The sequence below is a fragment of the Cucurbita maxima genome, unplaced genomic scaffold (assembly GCF_002738345.1).
Source record: "Cucurbita maxima cultivar Rimu unplaced genomic scaffold, Cmax_1.0 Cma_Scf00001, whole genome shotgun sequence".
In the NCBI taxonomy this organism is placed as follows: domain Eukaryota; kingdom Viridiplantae; phylum Streptophyta; class Magnoliopsida; order Cucurbitales; family Cucurbitaceae; genus Cucurbita; species Cucurbita maxima.
In genome coordinates, this window is record NW_019272017.1 from 3,475,033 (window position 1) to 3,495,003 (window position 19,971).

Genomic DNA, 19,971 nt, shown 5'->3' on the forward strand with positions numbered 1-19,971 from the left:
ACCCATTCAAATTCAAATTTAAACCATTCCACACCTCTCAACGGCACATCCATAGCAATGGACTAATTCCAATTCCATTCGTTGTCTCAATATCGTTTTCAATGGGGACTTTCGATTCAAAGTTTAGAACAAACCGTAAAAGAAGCAATAGAGCTTTTTTATTAAATAATCTTGAAAATATCAATAACTCAGCAATGATCAACTCCGACCAAGAGTTTTATAGTGCGTAACACGAACGTACATCTAAGAGGATAAGTAAGAGTAATGCAAAAGGGTTCGAGGTTTAATCGATGGCCCCTAGAGAGCAAGCCATCAGTTGGCGTTTGGAGATTGATAGCCATAGGGATTCTTGCTGGCCCAGTTCCACTGATCCTTGCACATCTCCTCGATGCCATACTTAGCTCTGCATTCACAAATGGAACTGTAAGATGATGTTTTTTACTACACCTAACTTTCATGGAACATTAGAACTCATAAATTTTAACGTTATATCCAACACATAACATTATATGTCTGCTCGAACAAGGAGCATAGGTGTTTTTGATGAACTAGTTACCAATTTATTTGAGTGAAAGTAAGCTAAATCCACTTGACATGACGTAAAAGAAACATGTGAGATTCCACATTAGTTCGAGAGGGGAACAAAACATTCTTTGTAAGCGTGTGCAAACCTTTCCTTAGCAAAGCGTTTTAAAAATCTTGAGGGGAAGTCCAAAAGGGAAAGTCCAAAGAAGACAGTATCTGTTAGCGATGGTCTTGGGTAGTTACAAATGGCATTAGAGCCAGACACCAGACGGTGTGCCAGCGAGGTCGTTGAGCCTCGAAGGGGGTAGACACCAGATGGTGGCCAACAAGAATGTTGGGCCTCAAAAGGAGGTGAATTGTGAGATCCCACACCGATCGAAGAGAGGAACAAGTGCTAGCGAGGGCGTTGATCCTCGAAGTAGGGTAGACACCAGACGATGACCAGCAAGGATGTTGATTCTCGTAAGGAGGTGAATTGTGAGATCACACATCGATTGGAAAGAGGAACAAGTGCCAGCGAGGACGCTGGCCCCAAAGTAGGGTAGACATCGTACAATGGCCAGGAAGGATACTAGACCTCGAAAGGAGGTGAATTGTGAGATCTCACATCGATCGAAGAGAAATGAGTGCCAGCGAAAACACTGGACCCCGAAAAGGGGTGGATTATAAGATCTCACATCAGTTGGAGAGGAGAACAAAACATTTAAGGGCGTGGAATTCTCTCCCTAGCAAACGCATTTTAAAAACCTCGAAGGGAAATCTAGAAGGAAAAGTTCACAACGGACAATATCTGCTAGCGGTGGAATAGACAGTGAATATAAACATAAACATAGAACAAACAGTGAGACATACTTCCAATTCAACTCCTTTTCAGCTTTGTGCGTTGATGCATAGACGACTTCAGCATCACCAGGTCGACGTTCAGCCATCACAAGAGGAATTTTCTGCAACAGAGGAATTAACCACTGAATTAGAGGCATGAAGAAAGGAAGGAAGGAAGAAAGAAACAGCAAAAGCATACCTTTCCAGATGCCTTTTCAAAGGCTGCAACCATCTCCAAAACCGAAGTACCCTTTCCAGTTCCCAAATTGTAAACTTCACAGCCTAAACCAGCCGCATCAAGCTTGCGCACTGCAGCAATATGTCCATCAGCCAAATCAACCACATGAATGTAATCACGCACCTGCAAACAACCCACATTAAATAAATTGTTCAATCATCATCTTCCTATGCAACCAACCATCGTGGTCATAAAAACAACTCACTCCAGTTCCATCTTTTGTTGAATAGTCAGTTCCAAACACTGTCAACGCAGGCCGCCTGCCAACAGCCACTTGCTGAACAAAGGGCATGAGATTGTTTGGGATTCCTCGGGGGTCCTCACCAATAAACCCACTAGGGTGTGCTCCCACTGGGTTGAAGTATCTCAGCAATATGATTTTCCATTCAGAGTCTGAACCGTAAATGTCACGACACATTTCTTCTATGAACAGCTGAAACAGAATCATGTTACCATCAATCCCAACAAGGGTTGGGTGTTAAGAGGTGTTTGTTGCCTACCTTGGTTCGCCCATATGGGTTGGCTGCAGACAGAGGGAATTCCTCTGTACATGGTACCTCCTTTGGCCAACCATAAACGGTGGCTGAAGATGAGAAGACCAGCTGAGATGTCGAAGATGTTAATTTTAGAGACGAACAGCTTCAATGTGAAGAGAAAAAGAAAGAGGAAAACACCTTCTTGCACCCATAGGCTGCCATGGTTTCCAATAAAGTTATGGTTCCAACTAAGTTGTTGTCATAGTAAAGCAATGGTTTTTGTACACTTTCGCCCACTGCTTTCAGTCCAGCAAAGTGAATAACAGCATCAAATCTGCGATGATCATCGATTAGCTAAGAATTGCAAAGGCTTATTAGGTTGAAGCAATGGTTTCTTACGGTGTTGAAGCAAACACTTTCTCCAGAGCTCGTTTGTCCCGGAGGTCCAGCTATAAAACAAAACGCGTTTCAAGAGATAAACATGAAAGACAAAAACAACAAATTGAGAACTGAAATGGCAACCTTATGAAAGGAAAGGTTTTTTCCGAGGTCGCCGGCGAGCTCCTTGACCCGACGAACAGCGATTTCAGAGGAGTTGTCCAAGTTATCGACGATGACGGTGCGGTAACCACCGAGAAGGAGCTGAAGAACAGTGTGGGTTCCAATGTAGCCAGCGCCACCAGTGACAAGAATAGATTTGGCCATGACCATACGAGAAATTGAAGAACAAAAGCTAATCAAAAGAAGTGTTGAGATGGGTGAAGAAGAAAGGTTTGGAAATGGAGAACAAATTTATACAAGTTTAGCTGAACTGAATGACAGAATGAGAAAAAATGTTCTGTTTTTTCTTCTTTCTATTTTCTTTCTTTTTCTCTCCCTTTTGCAAGGTTCCTTCCTTTTTTCTGTAACTAACAGCAACTTGTGGCATTGTTAGCTTTATGACATAATCGAGGACCTCATTAGGACATGAAAATGAAAGATTGTTTAATTTTAAAAGCACATGATCATCTCTGGTGGGTGAGCCAAAGCCAAGCCAAAATAAAACTGATGTGTAACAACTGATATGAAAACAGAAAGAATCAAAGCTAGCTCAGAATTTGTGGGTTTTCTTTTCAAGGAAAATAAAGAAGAATGAAAGGAGGTATAGAAGATTTGGTTGGTGTGCTATATAGCCTATAAACTAAGCTGAAGCTCAAAATTCCATTGGCCTTTCATCATCACAAGATGAATAAGAATAATCCATTCCCTATTTAGTGATAAAAAGGTGAGAATCTTGTAACTTTCTTTTTAACAGAATCATGAATCTTCCTCTCTTTCCCATCTCTGTCACAATAAAAGATCCCTAATATCAGTGGGTACATCACGGGAATAGTATAATAAATAAAGACAAGCAAGGAAGACGCGATATGAGGCTAGACACCAAGTATAATAGATAAAGACAATGAAACACCAAGTATAATAGACAAAGACAATGAAACTAAGTAACGTTACACTGCATTAGCCAATGAAATAGAACACGGAACAGGTTGGGAAATTAGGCCATGAAGCAAGAAAAAAAAAAGGGAAGGAAAAAGAAAAGAACTTTACATGAACTGACTGCAGGTACAAATCTATATCGTCTTGGGTACATAATGAAGCTAGAAAACTGGTAAAAGAACAAGCGTTTGGATGGATTAAACATAATGACAAAGAAACAACTGGATTCTCTAATCCACTATCAACCTATATCTATCGGACATCTGCATTTCCCCCTAATAAAATCCATCGTGTGTACGAGGTTTGTTGTGTCTTCATTCATTCTTCAGTTACCAATACGGCCTCTTCCCCACGGAGGTCTTTGCTGGCGAGCACCATTCCGTTGTTGTGCACCGCCATTCTGTCGCTGCGACAACACCCTCAATCTCTGTTCCTTCATGTTGGCAAACAGTGAGTCGAGGGTTTGTGGCTTCTGTCTCGGTGTAGCATTTGTTTGCGTCTGGACTGGTGCAGCTATCTTGGGAATGAAGGTTCCATTATTAAATGGCTTTCTCTGAACGGGTGGAGCTTCAACCCTATACAAAGAATTATTCAAATGGTTGAAGGAACAGAAAAAATATCATTTATATTCAGACCTGCTAGTCAAACAAGTATCCATATCTGAATTTCACAAACACCAATAATCTTCAACATGTCATCGCGTGAGTATGATGGCAGATAGAGAATCCTTACCTCGTAAGCAAATTCAAACCGAACCCAACAATGGAAATAAAACACAAACCAGATCAGGAGAAGCACTCATCAAAAAAATGTGAATCAGCTCATAGTTACGCTTGATTGGATCCAAAAAAGCACTTTCCGGTAACATAGACACACCCAAAACCTCAAATCAATCACCAAAATATCTGAACAGAATATCTGAACTTGAACAAGAAAATGGAGGCTTCAACCAGGATATGATATAAGCAGCATGAAGAACTTCTGCAGAACTAGGGTATTCCACTGACTAGACCCCAAAATCTACACATAATACCTCACAGAAGAAGGCCATAAATGCCACTGTTCAACATATTTTCACTAACCATTCATAATTTTTCTCAGCACTTTTACCACAAAATTACTACTGGAATCGACCTTGCAGTAAGCAAAATTTCGATTCCACCCTCAAGGATCAATTAAAGATGATGAAACAGCAACTTCCCCTGGCCAAGCTGACTAGAAAAGTTTGATAGAAGCATTTGGTTCAGAAGTAAAAAATTTTCCAGTCATTTGCAGTTCTATGGCTGGTCAAGAAGTGAACTTAAATTTGTCAAAACAAGGTAGTTGAAGGGCTGGCTAATATTTCCAGGATGTGATGGTGGATGAAAAGGGAACCGCATGAGGAATCAAGGAAACTAGTAGACAGTGCACTAGAATGGTTACAAAGAAGCGTAAATTCAAGATCACCACAGCCCCTTGGCTCTGTGCAGGAAATAATGAAAGCATAAAGAGATATGGCAATTGTCATCCACCAGGAATGGAAATTGACCACAGCAGACATTGAGCATGGTGAACAAGCCTATTGTGGAATAGTCCTCTGGTGTGTTAAAACATCACATGTTACAAAGCAGATTCAACATCCTCAACCAAAGGGTAACAGGCTGAGGCTCCTCTACCGTTGTGTCTATGAAGAATTGAGTGATCCAAGACAATCACCACATTTAATAAGGAGCAAAAACTCAAAACACACAAAAGCTATTTTTAGACTTTTTTCCAGATGGTGCAGCAGTCAATTTCATTCAAATTTTCCCACTTTTGTCCCACTTGCTGTAACAATCCCATCAACAACTTACTCATCAGAAAACCAAAAGACTATCGATGAATTCCAAAACCAAACTTAAGAAGATAAAGCAGAATCAATTCCCAGGCAGCATGGAAGAAATGAAATAAGTGGAAATACTCCCCACTCCATTTTAACTGGTTGAAGCAAAACTATCACACAGTTGTTCCAACCAACAAATTACTGCGCTAACTTCATATAGTAAAACTTGATGGACATTGTAGAAGTCACCAATTTTTCATAAACGCAATTTACCTGCCATAACATGAAATATCACATCACACCAACCATCCACCAAATTCAACTGTTCGTTTCTAAATTAGAATTGGAGTAAAAAGTATAATCATAATTCACAATGAGAAGCTTGCGTAGACTAGCAATAAGCACAGACAATACCTTGTCTTCTTCCAATTGGGCACCCAACGGTTAAAGGCTCTAGGCCGAATAGGAGCAACTGCAGCCTTTCTTGCAACCTCGGTTGCCAATGCAAACTGATTCCCTTGAAAATTTGACCTCCTTTTGGCAAAAGCCCCCTAAATAAAATGAAAATTCAGGACCAGTCATACAAAATAAGTAAAATAAATGATAATCAAGTTGAATAACTGTACAAACCTGTCTAAGAGAGGTTCTAGCGTCCATGAATCGCTGCAACTTCCTAGGTCTATCCTGAGTGGCGTTATTTGGAAATTTCTGCATTTTGTTCTGGCATATAAAAGACGAATCATTATTAGATAATAATAAAAAGGAAACTTCCAATTTCAACAATAAATTGCTCGGGTTAAACGCATGCAAAAGAAAACAGGTTCTTACCGGAAACCTTCTTTGCTTCCTTCCTTTATTTCCAGTATTTTTGGACATCTTGATAATGTCGTCTATTTCAACAAAAAGAAGTAGAAAAAGAAAACTCAATAAATTTTCAAATAAACGGAGAAACCGATGCAAGAATTTGAAGGCCAACCTAAAGCCATGTCCATCTTCTTCTCAGTTATGGCAATTGCTTCAGTAGTAAGTGGTTTAGTCGCCATCTAATATAAGATTAAAAAAATGAGTGTTACTGGTGAACCAAGGAAAGAAACAATTGGAATAAATTTGGCATTAGATCAATAAGGACACATCCTAAAGAGAAAAAACATTAAATAACAAGGTGGCTCAGATAGCTTATAGGTCTAAAGTCCACAAAACAAGGTTTGCCTCGAAACGGTACGTTTAAAAAAATAATTAATAGATGCCTACTGAATAAATTGACAAATTACCTCTGAAAACTCAAGAAAACGATCAGGTTCCTGTATGAGTTTCAGAATTAAAAGTTGTCAATAAATACAATAAACTTACAAGGCCTCAAGAAACTCGAAGGAACCCGGAAGAAAAAGAAATTAAATCATGACAAAAAAATAAATGGAGGAAAATAATCGCTGATTAAGTTTCCACTGAAAAAGAATCCAAGTAATCTCCACATCCTCGACGATAAAACACCAACAAAACCAAGAAATCTCCTCATACCATATTCGTACACAACTTAAGAGGATAACAACCCCACTACGTCTCCCCCAAAACATCGAACAGCAACCAACAACCAAAAAATCGCAAACAAACATCTAGGGTTTCCATCGACGTAATGATAGAACCAAACAGATAATAAAGAACTAACCTCTTGATGATAAGATAATTCGTCGCTCGAGAAATCGATCGTAGAAACACCAGAGAAAGATTAGGGCAGAGAACTTGAGAAATTCCTCGACGAAAGATCCCTGAGCTTCGTGGGAGAGTCGATTAATGAACGCGGAAGGAACTGGAGACTTGGATGGGAAGTAAGGCGAAGGAGGGGCATATATAGGGAAAGCAGCGACGTCGTTTCAGTGAAATAATATAAAGGATGTTTGATTGGGATTTGGAGTCCGCCATAGCTGGAAATACGGAGATATTGCTTATCTTTGCGGGCAGCCCGAATTTGGCGTAATGGGGTAAGATGACAGCTCAGCATTTTCAATGCAACCACTTAGATTGTGACACGTCATTAGATTTGGGTGTGTCGACCATTCAATATTTTTGAGTGGCAAAACTTTAATAGTTAAAATTAGATTTGGTTAAATTAGATTTAAATTTTTTAAAATTTTGCACAAATTACTCCTATCCATTCATTATTTAGATAAATTACAAAATTTAGTTACAAGTATCTAATAGATATATAAAAATATATTTAAAAATACATTACATATTAAAATAATTAATATACAATATACCTAAAATATAAAAATATATATTTGAAATTTAAATTCAGATTAGTTAAATATATTTTATCATATATATCTTATAGATACTATATCTTAATATATAAGATATTCAAATAATCTCTAAAAATTCATATTCAAATATATAATTCTAACATAATCTCTAAAAATAAAATTTTTAGTTAAGTCAAAATTCAAATCTCTAAAAATAGAATTTTTAGATATTCAAATACATAATTCTAACATAAACCTCTAAAAAAAAATAGGAATTTTAGTTTAAGTCAAAATCCAAATGTGGATGAACTTCTCCTTGCTGCTCTTATATTCAATGTTTTATTTTGCTCTTATATTTAGTATATTTAATATTTTTTTAATTCTTAATAAAATTAAAACGGGTCTCATGTTTCATGTTTCGTTTCATGTTTGATGGAGGGACATAACTACCACCAAATTAGGTTCAAATTTATATATTTTTATATTGATATTTAAAAAAAGTAGTTAAATTTTCAGATTTTAAAATCATTTTAAAAATTGAGTATGCATATTATAAATATAATTTAGAAGGTAAATATATACCTTTTGACATATTTGAAGTATAAATTTAAAAGTTGAACAGAACATGTTGACACAAACACTCGTGTATATTAGGCATCTGCTTATAGAGAGGAAAAAACTAATCCTCTCGCATTGAGTTCAAAATTTGATATTACTTTATTGACTTTTCATTTAGTGCTTCTCATTTCCTATAACTAATTAATCACTTATTGCTGCTACAATTTAACAACATAACCAGATAATTATCCTAAAATGCACATGAAAAGAAATTATGAAATCTTCATGAACTTCTCCCCCTAATATAATATGAGTACAAAAGAAAATGGAAAGAGAAAGTTGCAATAAAGAAGGAATCAAGATCTGCTTATTATCTCAGAAACGAAGTTGTACCAACTGTTTGTCACAAGTAAGACTCTCAAAAACTATTTGTTTTTCGCACTGTGGAAGGATGAGCCCATAGCCTCGTCTCAGCACAGGACATATTTTATTCGCAGAATTCTGAAAATACCCGCCGCTCTTCACGGGTGCTGTTGCCTACCTCGAGTATAAAGAAGCTTAACAGAAAAAAGAGGGAAAGGAAAACTCATCAGTCTCCATACACCCATTTCTCTGAGTTACTTGTGTATTTAACCAATTCCTCTGGTTCGAACCACAACTTGATCTCATCTATGGCAGTCTCTGGTCCATCGCTTCCATGGATGATGTTCCTGTGCATATATATTTCAATCAAACTAGATTAAGATCACCTCTCAATCCTGTATTATCATTATTCAAAATTAATTCACAAGTAAACTAAGATATAGGTTGACCAATAGGAATCATTGGCCAGTGTCTTCTAAAACGTATATGGTCTTTGGTTCATTGGTTTATAGGATACGAAGAATAAACATGGTTATTATATATTAACGTTAAGTGAATAAAATGGACGGAAGTGTTACAACCTAAAGTTTTAAGAGCGAATTATTACTTTCCATGAAGTTTGGGAACTGAAAGTTTTTCAATCGATTAAATTTTGATATATTTCAATGTTTGAAATGAGAATCCCCATGAATGATGAAATGCACGAATGATAATCTTGATTTTTTAAAGCAACACCACGTCTTCTAATATTTAGATTTTGGAGTGAGATGTTCAAATTGGAGAAATGAGTTATGCTGAAGTAATTGGGGAAGTTGATGTAGAGAGTAATTCTCATGCTCTGTTTCATTTCCTTGAATGTGTCCTAATTATCTTCACCAAATGACTATGGAGTAAGTTGAAGATAAGGCATTACCTGCCAACAATAACAGCTAGATCTCCTCTAATGGTTCCGGGCTCAGATTTCTGTGGATCTGTTGCTCCAATAAGTTTTCGTCCATATCTGATCACTCCCTCACCTTCCCAAACCTGTAGAATTAAAAAACTTAAGGTTCATCCAAGCTCAAAAGCGGTTGCAGTTAAACACAGAAATTTCTGGTTCTTACTGACCATTGCGATGACGGGGCCAGAGCTAAGAAATTCACAGAGGCCATTAAAGAAGGGTCTTTCCTTCAGATCATGATAATGCCTCTGAGCAAATTCCTTTGAAGGAATAATAACTTTAATGCCTACAAGTTTAAATCCTTTCCTCTCAAAACGTGATATGATTTCTGCTATCTGTTACATAGTACAAGTATTGGATCAGATAAATATACGAACACCCTTCCCAATCAGTCAAAAAGTAACAATCAATACAGAGTAACAGAAGGTTCTTTTTTTTTCTTTTTTTTTGGAATTTATCCTTATAGGGCTGGAATTGATCGCTGAGGAATAACAGAAATCTTGGATGCCAATACCAGATGTAAGTGTAATAAAATATAGATGTCAAATATCAAATCAGAATTGGCATTAAGAAAAACGGCGCAAGGATAGTTTAGTCTTACCAGCCCTCTTTGTACGCCATCTGGCTTGATGGCTATAAAGGTCCGCTCGAACTGCGAGAAGTTATGCGAAAGCTCGTAAGTGTAGTGTAATAATGATCTTCAAAAAGGATGAGGTAAACGAGAAGAAAGAATTCATGTTTAGTATATTACCTCTGCAGCATGTGCTTCCTGCTCCTGGAGCATGTAAGCTACATTAAAAGAAAAAAGATTGTTAGGACGGTGGTGAATCGAGATACTGGGAGAGGGTGGAGGAAAAGAAAAAGGGTTGGCACCGTCCCCATCTTTACATCGTTGAACAATTACTCACACCAACATTAGCCATTTTTATTCTGATGAACTTTTAAGGAAGTCGGATTATATTTCTTCTAAAATTTAATTTTTGATGTAAAAGCCGACGTTTAAGATTATTTTCATTACAGAGAAGGTATGTCGGATCCAGAAATCTAATTCTACCCCATCGAATAGAAGAAATTGTTTCCCAGAATCAAGATAGGTATATTATAAGAGTTATGTCGACTGAACCTGCGGCAGGAAGGGCAAGAAATCCTGAAATCCATCCTCTAGATGCGTACGCTGAACCGGCATTCTCATAGATTGAAGCAAGAGAAGAGGACTTTTCCCTTAGCGTCACTGCAGCAGCGGAACCTACGACTCTTCCACCTGCCATTGAGCCAACACAAACTACAGTTAGTTTTCATTTCGATAAGTTGGAGTAATTCACATTCAGTCCACAACGCATGCACATAAACAAAATCGACATCGAAATACGAAGCTAAAATTTCTCATTTCAATTAGTCGGAGCCATTCGTTCACAGTCTTTCTAATACGCATAGAAGCAAACAAAAAGCGACATCGGATACACAGCAAATCGCGCTTCCCAAAAACCGAAATCTACTCGGAAAAACCGATAAAACAGTCATAAAACAGAGATTCAGGCATTTCAGGTTGAAAATACATGCATAAATGAACCAATAGATCCCGCGTCCGTGCAAACTATCTCCAACATTGTAACATAAACAAAACCGACATTGAAACACGAAGCTACAATCTCCCAATTTCAATTCTCCATAGTAACTCGCTCACAATCACCGTCTATACAGCACAGAGACTGTCAATGCATCTCACGAGATGCTCTTACCTTTATTTGTAATTCAGTTACCTTGGTAAATATTGAGTTGTACTTTGTTAAATTTCTGTTGAGCAAATACAATTATTTGCTCAACAGATCACCCATTTATATACAAACTATTTTCAAGTTAATGTGAACTTCCTAAATCTTTTTACATCTTTCCTTGATTTCCAAAAGTTTATTAGAGACAAAAAAGAAAACCGAAAGTGAAATCCAAAAGCAAATAATACTTCCTAAAACAGAAACTAGCTCAAATATATTTCTATATAACAGTATTACTTTTAGATCCATCCATTTCAGGTGGAATATTTTGCAAATGAACAAACAAAAACCGGATCAGAAACAAGACAATAAAAAAACAAAGATGAATCAAATACAAACGATATTACCAGCGGAATAAGAGCGAGAGGTCCGTGAAGCGGCGAGGATAGACCTGGCGGCTCTAGAAGCAGATCTACAGATCTTGGAACTCATATTGAAGAAGTGAAGAGGGAAATTTGAGCGGAGAGAGTGGTGGTTGGTGTGAAGTGAAAGGGGAGAGAGAAAGAGGGGTTTATATGGAAGAGAGAGATTGGCTGTTGAAGTTTTGTGTGGTTAGGTTAAGGCCGTTGAGAAATGACGCGAATACCAATGCGATGCGTTTCCGTCACCGTCGTCTCCGACTCTAACTGCCGTTTACTTTAAGAACTTCCGCTAATCCACTCCCTTAATTTTGCTTTAAATCCCTATTTCATTTTTATTTTTCATTAAATCCTATTATTTTATTACTATATATATTTTTTTTTTTATAATTCTATATCATAACACCGATTCAAAATCAATTACCATTGAATATTTGAACCTTATAAAAATAATATTTAAGTATTAAAGTCATGTTGATATTCTTTAACTATTAGTTTCGTCCTGTAGAAGAGTGCATAGGCATGATAATGGTATTCTAAAGGTGCATAGAATAATGTGCAAATTCTTCATCGAGAAAGAACATAAACTATATCACATCATTTTTACGCAAAGAATGGTATTCTTTTTTTAATGTGCTTTATGTGCGTTTTATTTTTGTAGGTGTAATGGTACCATAAAGTTAGGAGCGTTCTATTCAATGAGAATATGAACATTTTCATGACTAAAGAACCAAAGTAAGAATCACTTTCTCCCTAATATTCTTCTATTTTTTCCTTCTTTTAGCGTGCATATTTTATTCTCGGTACCTTTTGAGCCATTTTTTAAATAATAATAAGTTCTAATTACACATTTGAAATAATATATTATTATTAATGTTTTCTTGATTTTAGTGTTTGACCTTTCAAAAATAGTGTCAGAAGATATTGATTTCACAACACATATTTCGTTTTTATATTGGCTTTGTAAATCTATAAAAATTTTCTCCCATTATTAGTATTTAAAAAAAATGTAAAAATTAAAATAAATCCAATAATATGGATTTTTAGGTTTGATAATTCTTTTCCTTTTAACTTGCTTGATTTTCAAATGTGCATGCATTGATATTGATATTTGATTGATAATAGATGGACAAGTGTTGCAAGAATTATTGGATCATATTGTAGTCGTGTTAGCTTAATTGGTTCATAACATTAAATAGTTGGGCATCTTTTTGGCCAAGAGAAGTTGGGGGTAGCCAAGTGTTGTAGCCCCACACCCACCCTTTTCCACAAAACACATCCACAGGCTTTCATTTGTCGATGGATATCATGGATACATATCACAATCCAATGAAATGTAAGCCATATAATATCTATCTCATCTTATAAAACATACTTCAAAATCAAAATTTAATAGAAAATACCAAATCCACGCAATATAATCAAAACCAACAACCAACTCGTGGTTACAGTGACAGTCACGGACTCGCCGCCTTCATCACTGTAATCCGCAGAGCCATAGCCATGGCGTCCTCCATCTCCCTCCCTTCTCCCCAATCTCCCCTTCTCAAATCCACCTTCCTCGGCCGAACTACCCGTCGCTTTCATCTCCACCGCCAATTTCCCCTTCCCCGTCGCGCATCACCAAGCCATCACACTTTCCGGCCCTCCGCCGCCTTCGATTTGGCCCAGCTTCTCGGCGGAAGAGGCCTTTGCAATGGCGAGAAAGGTCTCAAAGAGGAACTGAAGCGAAACGTGGTGGAGGAAACAATCGGCGCCGAAATTCCGGAAACAACCGAGAAATTAGCCGTCGATAAGGTTCCAGAAGATGGATTCGACAAGGAATTGATGGGATTAACCGGCGGATTTCCTGGCGGAGAGAAAGGATTGCGGAAATTCATAACGGAAAATCCTCCTCCTCCGCCTCCGAAACCTTCCGCTTCAAAATCCGTCGAAATCGGTGCGATTCCGAGTTCGCAGAAACCAAAACCACCGGATCTGCCGCTGTTGCTGCCCGGAATGATCGCGATTGTGAAGAATCCGAACAGTCCATATTATATGTACTGCGGAATTGTACAGAGAATCACAGACGGAAAGGCAGGAGTTCTTTTCGAAGGAGGAAATTGGGATCGATTGATTACGTTTCGGCTGGAGGAGCTTGAACGAAGAGAAAAAGGACCTCCGATGAAGAATCCAAGATCGGCTGTTCTTGAACCTCTTCTTCAAAAGGATTCCCAATGATTCCGACGGGCTCTGGTGAATTTCTGTTTAGTTCTCTGTTTGTTTTCCTGGAATTCCGACTTGGAATAAATGTGTGAATATTCCCAATCGATTAAGCGTCTTCATTTTAACTAATTATTACACATAAAAAAAAAAAAAAAACAATAATCGACTAATTTTAACCGTTTCAATCGGTTTTCGATCATTTTTATTTATTTTTAAAAAATAAAACTCAGTCCAATACTCCAAATTGACTGGATCAATCGGTGACTGGTTTGATTTAAACTGATTTTCAAAACAAAGCCGTGTAATTATGGAATTATTTTAAAATAATTATTATTTCTCAGACGTAGTCTTCCCTCATACCCACTACTCTATTCCTGATTTACTGTTAATTAGCTATATATTCTAAAAAATATATGTTTATATTTTTTTTTTCTGGATTTTATCAACACTTTTTATTATTATGTTTAGAATAACTTCTAAAAATATATTCTTTTTATACATTTATCTAGAAAAATAAATAATATAAAATATGTTTTTTTTCACTGCGATTTTGGATGAAAAAATATTAATAAATAAAAAAGTATATATTTATTTTTTTTTACCCAAATGATAAGTTATTTGAAGTGTACGGTTCAATCATTTTCTTTTACCTTCGCATTTCAACTACGACTAAATTTAAAATTTTATTTCAAGCAAGAATTTAATTCAAACCTTATGGTTTATTTATTTATTTATTTGGAAAACCCATTCTATGTGAAATACCCACTTCACCCCTATGATTCAATAGTCAAAACCTAGAGTGTTTCCTTTTGGTCGTGGGTCATTTGTAAAGACCATTGGACTTTCAATAATAAACACAAATTACTTGACCCAATTCATACTTTTTTTTCCCCTTTTGTTTATTCCTTTCACCTTCTCGATTTTCCAACCTACAATTTCAAATTGATGACCGTTTTCAATTTTTATTTAATTCAATATTTTAATTTATGTTTTTAAACTTGTTTTTGGTATCTTTTGAAGTTTCACACTTTGCTTGCAAATCTATCACATTTACTGTACCCATTAAAATATATATATAAAGAATTAAATCAATATTCAATTTGTAATCTAATTCCAGCATAATTTAATACATAAAATAATAATTATGCTTTAAAATTAAACTTATTTTCCTAAAGAGATTTAGGAGATTAGTATGAAACTAAATTAAGAGCAAATTTGAAAATACCCCAAATTTAATTTATCCAATTTTGTTCAATAAAAAACATAAATTTCATAATTTTATTTTTTAATGGTAACTGGTAAGTAACTAAAACTTATTTGATAGCCGAAATGTTGAAGAAAAGGTATATAAAAAGAATCTGAAAATAAAATTCAATGACAATATAAATATGAAAAAAAGAAAAACAAAAGATTCATAGGAAAAATAGTTTTTTTTTTTTTTTAATTAAAAAAGGAAAAAAGTCTTAATTATCAAAATAACAAGCCTTTGAATTCTCAGGCATCTTGTTCCCCTATTTATTTTCCCTCCCTTTCCTCCTCACGAACTCCTTCCATAACCTCATCCCTCTCTCTCTCTGTTACATCTGAAAAATCATGATCAGCAACTTGATTTCAAGCTTGAACAAAAAATTGCAGGCGGTTGAAATCAGCAATCGCTGCAGACGAACGAAGAAGAAGACGACGTACGTTTACAGAGACGATCTGAACAAGAAGAAGCAGTCGCCATCGTCGCAGCAGCAACCGGAAATCAAGAAAGTGAAGAAGAGAGTGAGATTTGCAGAGACGGAGCCGGTGATAATCGCCATCGATGCAGAGGAGGAAACAGAGAAGAAGAGAGTGGTGAGAATAACGGTGAAATTAACGAAGAAAGAAGCGAATCGGATGCTTTCGAGGTGCTCCGAAGGCGGCGTTCTGGAACTCGGAGATGCGGCTTGTGAGCTCATGCGGATTCCTGCGGCTCGAGTTAGGTCTTCTACGGTGGCCAATTGAATTTTCCCCCTTCTTCTTCTTCTTCTTCTTCTTCTTCTATTCGACAAGTTCTAGGGCTTTTATCTGAAATTATATTCACAATTATATTATATTAGTGTAATCGGATTTATTGTAAATTATAGTTTATTGATATAAATTTTTTGAAGGAATACATTTAATTTTTTAAATTGTGTAATAGAGGACCTAACTCATTTAGCCATCAAACCATAAATTTATTTTTTTTAATAAACAAAAGAAAAAAAAGGTTTATTAATTCTAAGCAATAAATTCCATTCATATGAATATATAATAATAATAATAATAATAAAAGTTTGAATTATGGATTTAGTTGGGATTAAAAAAAAATTAATCGACCATAAACTTGTGTTTAGAAATCTTTCTACCCTGTTTTCTAAAATTAGAGCCAGAGACTCGAACATAGTCGTTTGACCGTAGATAACGTAAGAATGAATGGACTTCATTCACTTCTTGCTCGGAAGTGAGTACTGCATAATCACAAGTCTGCTACCATCAAAAGTGAGATTGTGACAAATAAGTTAATTTAGGGGTCAATTTTGATTTTTTTTTTTTTAAGCATCATATATCAATAAAATAAAAACTATTTATTAGGCGTTAGCCTACGATATGCGTAATTAGATCAAGGCGGTGGCAGAGGAGTTGCTTATTGATTTATTGTAAATAAACCATATTTATAGAAGAAGAAAAAAAAAATAGAACAATAATTATGGGACGCTTAAATATCCAAATTCAATCTCAAGTTAAAATATTTTTTAAAAAAAAATTTGTTATCACTAATTAATTAAAGAAAATTAAAATCAAAATATAAAGACAAATTAATAATTTATAATTACAAAATTGGGTGGTAAATATTGTCTTTACAATCTTTACTTTTAGACCATAAACAACAATATTTGTTAACTGATGGAGTTAAAAAGTAAAGAAAACTGTTACGAAGAAAGTGGCTCCATTCGATCGGAAACTTCAGGAACTTCCATAATACTCTCCAAAGAAGGTCTCCACGAACCATCTTCATCTACTTTTCTTCTTCGTCTCTCGATCTCTCCCAACAATTCTTCTAACCCTTTCCCTCCTCGCTCCTTAACTTGCTCCATTAGCCATTGCAGCTCCTCTTTCGTCAACACTACCTTTATCCTCACTCCCCCTCTCCTTTCTTCTTTCTCCATCGTCATCGTTCTCGTCTCTTCTTCTTCTCGCCGCCTCGACAAAACTTCGATGCAGTTTCCCATCGATGTTCTTGGAGCTGAAAATTGAAATCGAGGTGAGATAGTAGAGTAGATGAGAAATGAAACAAGGGGATTTATAGGGTTTTTTTTTTATAATTATATTTATTTATTTATTTTGTTCACGACGACTGATTCCCCATACTACATGACGAGATACGTAGGCCCTCTTCTCCTCACATGTCCTCGATCCAAAAAAAAAAGAATTAATTATTATTTAATACATGGGCCTACACGTGTCGGCTTGTTATGCATTATTATTTATAAATAAATGAATAAAATGAAGAAATAATTGAATATTTTTAATCATATAGTCATGTGATTACAAAACTTTGATTGATGTGCTTAAACCGCGGCGCGTTTAATGGAAAAGCATACTATAAAAACAACTTCATATGAAAATGATATATTGTTGGACATTATTTTATTACCAATTTTATTTTTATTTTATAATAAAAATATAATTGGATATAAGTAGGTTTTTGTCGGTGTAATTACTTATACAGGCTCGAGTGAGGGTAGAATTTGACAATAATGCCCCCATGAGCCACCGCATTAATGACATAAAGAAAGCAAAACCGCCTATCCTTTTGGTCCACTGAAAGGGACAATTATCTAAATATTGAAAAATATATATTTGTTTTTATTGTACTATGCAAATAATTAAGGCACTCGTACTGTGGTCCAGGTGATTTGGCCTCCATTTTATTTTATATTTTTGCTAATGATAAGGTCACTGTGACATAGTATTTACATCATTATGTGTCTTTCAGATAATCAGTTTCTTAATTAGTTAATATAACTTACAAATAATAATAATAATAATAATAATAATAATAAATAAATAAATTTAGACCCTCCATTCTTACTTATTCTTAAAAATTAAAACTTTGTACTTAAAACTTTGTACTAACTTTCTCAATGTCTAACCTACCCATCTTTTATTTATCGAATAATCTCGTTACATTAAATGTTGCGAACTTATACTTTTAATTATAAAATAAATTATTAAAATTTTAAAATTATAGGTTTGGTCTTCCATATTTTACTTATTTCTAAAATTTCAATTTTATTTTTAATGAGCTATTAAATAATAATATCAGCAAAGAGGCACCGTATGTTAATTATTATTAGATATTTTCATACCATTTAAAATCTAATTTAGTTAACAATTCCAAAAGAAATTCAAACCTAAAGTGTAGTGCCCGTTCAACTGGGCTTAATGGGCTTACCAAGACCGATCAACCAACATCAAATTGGGCCGTAATATGTCTACGGCCCAATACTCCTCTTCGCAAATCAAAGTGAGTCCATCTCTATTTAAAATTTGCAGCATAATGGCATTTCCCCTAAAAAAAAAAAAAAAAAAAATTGTCAAACATACCCTTTTATTTAGTGATTTTAAATATTACTCCACAATAAACATGTTTATTTTAAAATTGACCCCATAATTTTTCACTTTTTTCTTTTTCAATATTTCAACAAGGTAAGGGATGGTTTTGATAATGAAATGGTAAAAATGGGACACGTGTATTTTCACTATTTTTTATTATTATTATTATTAGTAGATATATATTTTCATAAAAATAATTACAAAATTTTAAATTTACTCGAAGAAAACATTTAAAACAAACATAGTTATAGCAATTAGGTTGTTTTCTTACATTTTGCTATAAAGGTTTGTTATATCATTGATAGTCAACTTAGTCATTTATTAATGGGACCATACTAATTAATTAGTCGACACGTGTTTAGGTTTTATTTTTATTTTTATTTAAATTATTTTAGAGGTGGAAACCGAATATTCAACTTCCAAGGTATGGAGATCTTTACAAATCTAATTATATTCAAATTGACATTACTTTACTCAATTTTTTAAAACGTCAAAAATAACTTTTCAGTACAAATAAAAATAAGAAAATAACAATTAAAACAAAATATAGAAATAGAGTCATATCTAATAGAATTCAACACAAGGAGGAAAAATGACCAATTCGTAACGCTACAACCTCTACCAATTCCATCACATCGACGTGTCAACCATAGCTTTCTACCAACTTTTATAACATTTAAAACCAATTATGGACGATTAATTTAGAACCGATCGAAACACTTCAACTTTCAAAAATTGAATTTCAACCTAGATTTTTAATTGTCTTTTAACATCAATTTCAGCTTAAAAAAAAAAAAAAATAGTCAAAGTTTACTTATCAGGTCAGACTTGGTATAGTCCATCACATAACCACCTCATAATCTATATTTTAATGGTAATATTATCCTCAAATTAATTTTTTTTTATAAATGGATTAATATAATAAGCACGATTAATGAAGGATAAACACAGATTATTATAAATTAAATTAGGAGCATTTTGAAAGGACTCACAAATAGTTATTGGATTATAATGTAATTAAAACATAAATAACCATAATTAAAAAATAGAGCGTCTAGATGTGTACTTGGAAGAAGAGACTATTCCATTGTATTGGTCAAATATTATAATAATAAATTAGAAACAAATTTGGAAAAATACATAATTGTTTTTACTATATTTTTTATATGGAAAAGAAAAATCAAACTTTTTTTAAAAAAATGTTTTTTAATTATTTTTTCTTTCCTCTTTTTTTTTTTTTTTTTTTTTTTTTTTTAATTTAAAAGTTCTTGTTTATATGCTNTAATATATTTTTTTTAACACCGTTTTGAACGAAGATTCAATATAGAAGAAAATGCATTAGTAAATTTGAAACGTAATTTAATAAAATTAAAAAAATAAAGATGAAAATTGGTGAAATAAAGGAATACTAAGGAAGCTTCTTAACTAACTTATTAATTATTAATTTTGATTAAGACATCCACCTAGTCTCTAATTTAATTTATTTTAGAGGTTGAAATTTTTGGTTAAAGAGTACTAAATTAATTGTGATTAATTTTCATTTGTTTTAAAAATGATGTTTTTTTTTTTTTTT

The 19,971-nt window shown here is 34.5% G+C and overlaps 4 protein-coding genes across 7 annotated transcripts; 1 reads left to right on the forward strand and 3 right to left on the reverse strand.

The window, feature by feature from the left end:
* Positions 1 to 136: 136 nt before the first annotated feature.
* Positions 137 to 2,889, reverse strand: LOC111480760 (UDP-glucose 4-epimerase GEPI48-like). Its single transcript, XM_023125932.1, has 8 exons — positions 2,584 to 2,889; positions 2,461 to 2,510; positions 2,260 to 2,395; positions 2,086 to 2,187; positions 1,791 to 2,018; positions 1,547 to 1,708; positions 1,378 to 1,469; positions 137 to 403 (listed from the first exon to the last, which is right to left on the reverse strand). Exons 1-8 carry the CDS (start codon positions 2,770 to 2,772, stop codon positions 313 to 315), a joined length of 1,050 nt encoding a protein of 349 aa, XP_022981700.1. The 5' UTR covers positions 2,773 to 2,889; the 3' UTR covers positions 137 to 312.
* Positions 2,890 to 3,533: 644 nt separating this feature from the next.
* On the reverse strand, positions 3,534 to 7,164 carry LOC111481570. Of its 4 annotated transcripts, XM_023127085.1 has the most exons (7): positions 7,005 to 7,146; positions 6,610 to 6,639; positions 6,315 to 6,381; positions 6,167 to 6,228; positions 5,969 to 6,058; positions 5,753 to 5,889; positions 3,534 to 4,112 (listed from the first exon to the last, which is right to left on the reverse strand). In XM_023127085.1, the coding sequence occupies exons 3-7, from the start codon at positions 6,379 to 6,381 to the stop codon at positions 3,863 to 3,865; spliced, it is 606 nt and encodes a 201-aa protein (XP_022982853.1). In that variant the 5' UTR covers positions 6,610 to 6,639; positions 7,005 to 7,146; the 3' UTR covers positions 3,534 to 3,862. The 4 variants fall into 4 exon arrangements, with proteins under 4 accessions (XP_022982853.1, XP_022982836.1, XP_022982844.1 ...); XM_023127068.1 differs by lacking the exon at positions 6,610 to 6,639 and having other exon boundaries at positions 7,005 to 7,164; XM_023127076.1 differs by lacking the exon at positions 6,610 to 6,639 and having other exon boundaries at positions 6,315 to 6,384.
* A 1,311-nt stretch (positions 7,165 to 8,475) lies between these two features.
* Positions 8,476 to 11,777, reverse strand: LOC111481322 (nucleoside diphosphate kinase 3-like). The gene is made up of 7 exons (XM_023126761.1): positions 11,559 to 11,777; positions 10,563 to 10,700; positions 10,191 to 10,228; positions 10,041 to 10,091; positions 9,607 to 9,774; positions 9,413 to 9,525; positions 8,476 to 8,846 (listed from the first exon to the last, which is right to left on the reverse strand). The coding sequence occupies exons 1-7, from the start codon at positions 11,641 to 11,643 to the stop codon at positions 8,726 to 8,728; spliced, it is 714 nt and encodes a 237-aa protein (XP_022982529.1). The 5' UTR covers positions 11,644 to 11,777; the 3' UTR covers positions 8,476 to 8,725.
* A 986-nt stretch (positions 11,778 to 12,763) lies between these two features.
* On the forward strand, positions 12,764 to 13,881 carry LOC111481312 (NAD(P)H-quinone oxidoreductase subunit S, chloroplastic). Its single transcript, XM_023126754.1, has one exon. The coding sequence runs from the start codon at positions 13,074 to 13,076 to the stop codon at positions 13,788 to 13,790; it is 717 nt and encodes a 238-aa protein (XP_022982522.1). The 5' UTR covers positions 12,764 to 13,073; the 3' UTR covers positions 13,791 to 13,881.
* The last annotated feature ends 6,090 nt before the right edge of the window (positions 13,882 to 19,971 follow it).

What these genes read in the sequence shown, in the direction of transcription:
- LOC111481322 (XM_023126761.1), bottom strand. Translation starts at nt 11,643, where the DNA reads ATGAGTTCCAAGATCTGTAGATCTGCTTCTAGAGCCGCCAGGTCTATC. An exon ending in AGGAAGCACATGCTGCAGAG is followed by an intron (nt 10,092 to 10,190) that starts GTAATATACTAA and finishes AACTTCTCGCAG; the next exon opens with TTCGAGCGGACCTTTATAGC. An exon ending in CTGGCCCCGTCATCGCAATG is followed by an intron (nt 9,526 to 9,606) that starts GTCAGTAAGAAC and finishes TTAATTCTACAG; the next exon opens with GTTTGGGAAGGTGAGGGAGT.
- LOC111480760 (XM_023125932.1), bottom strand. Translation starts at nt 2,772, where the DNA reads ATGGTCATGGCCAAATCTATTCTTGTCACTGGTGGCGCTGGCTACATT. An exon ending in AAAACCTTTCCTTTCATAAG is followed by an intron (nt 2,511 to 2,583) that starts GTTGCCATTTCA and finishes TTTGTTTTATAG; the next exon opens with CTGGACCTCCGGGACAAACG. An exon ending in AAAGTGTTTGCTTCAACACC is followed by an intron (nt 2,396 to 2,460) that starts GTAAGAAACCAT and finishes TGATCATCGCAG; the next exon opens with ATTTGATGCTGTTATTCACT.
- LOC111481570 (XM_023127068.1), bottom strand. Translation starts at nt 6,381, where the DNA reads ATGGCGACTAAACCACTTACTACTGAAGCAATTGCCATAACTGAGAAG. An exon ending in GAAGATGGACATGGCTTTAG is followed by an intron (nt 6,229 to 6,314) that starts GTTGGCCTTCAA and finishes TTGTTGAAATAG; the next exon opens with ACGACATTATCAAGATGTCC. An exon ending in CTAGAACCTCTCTTAGACAG is followed by an intron (nt 5,890 to 5,968) that starts GTTTGTACAGTT and finishes CATTTTATTTAG; the next exon opens with GGGGCTTTTGCCAAAAGGAG.
- LOC111481312 (XM_023126754.1), top strand. Translation starts at nt 13,074, where the DNA reads ATGGCGTCCTCCATCTCCCTCCCTTCTCCCCAATCTCCCCTTCTCAAA.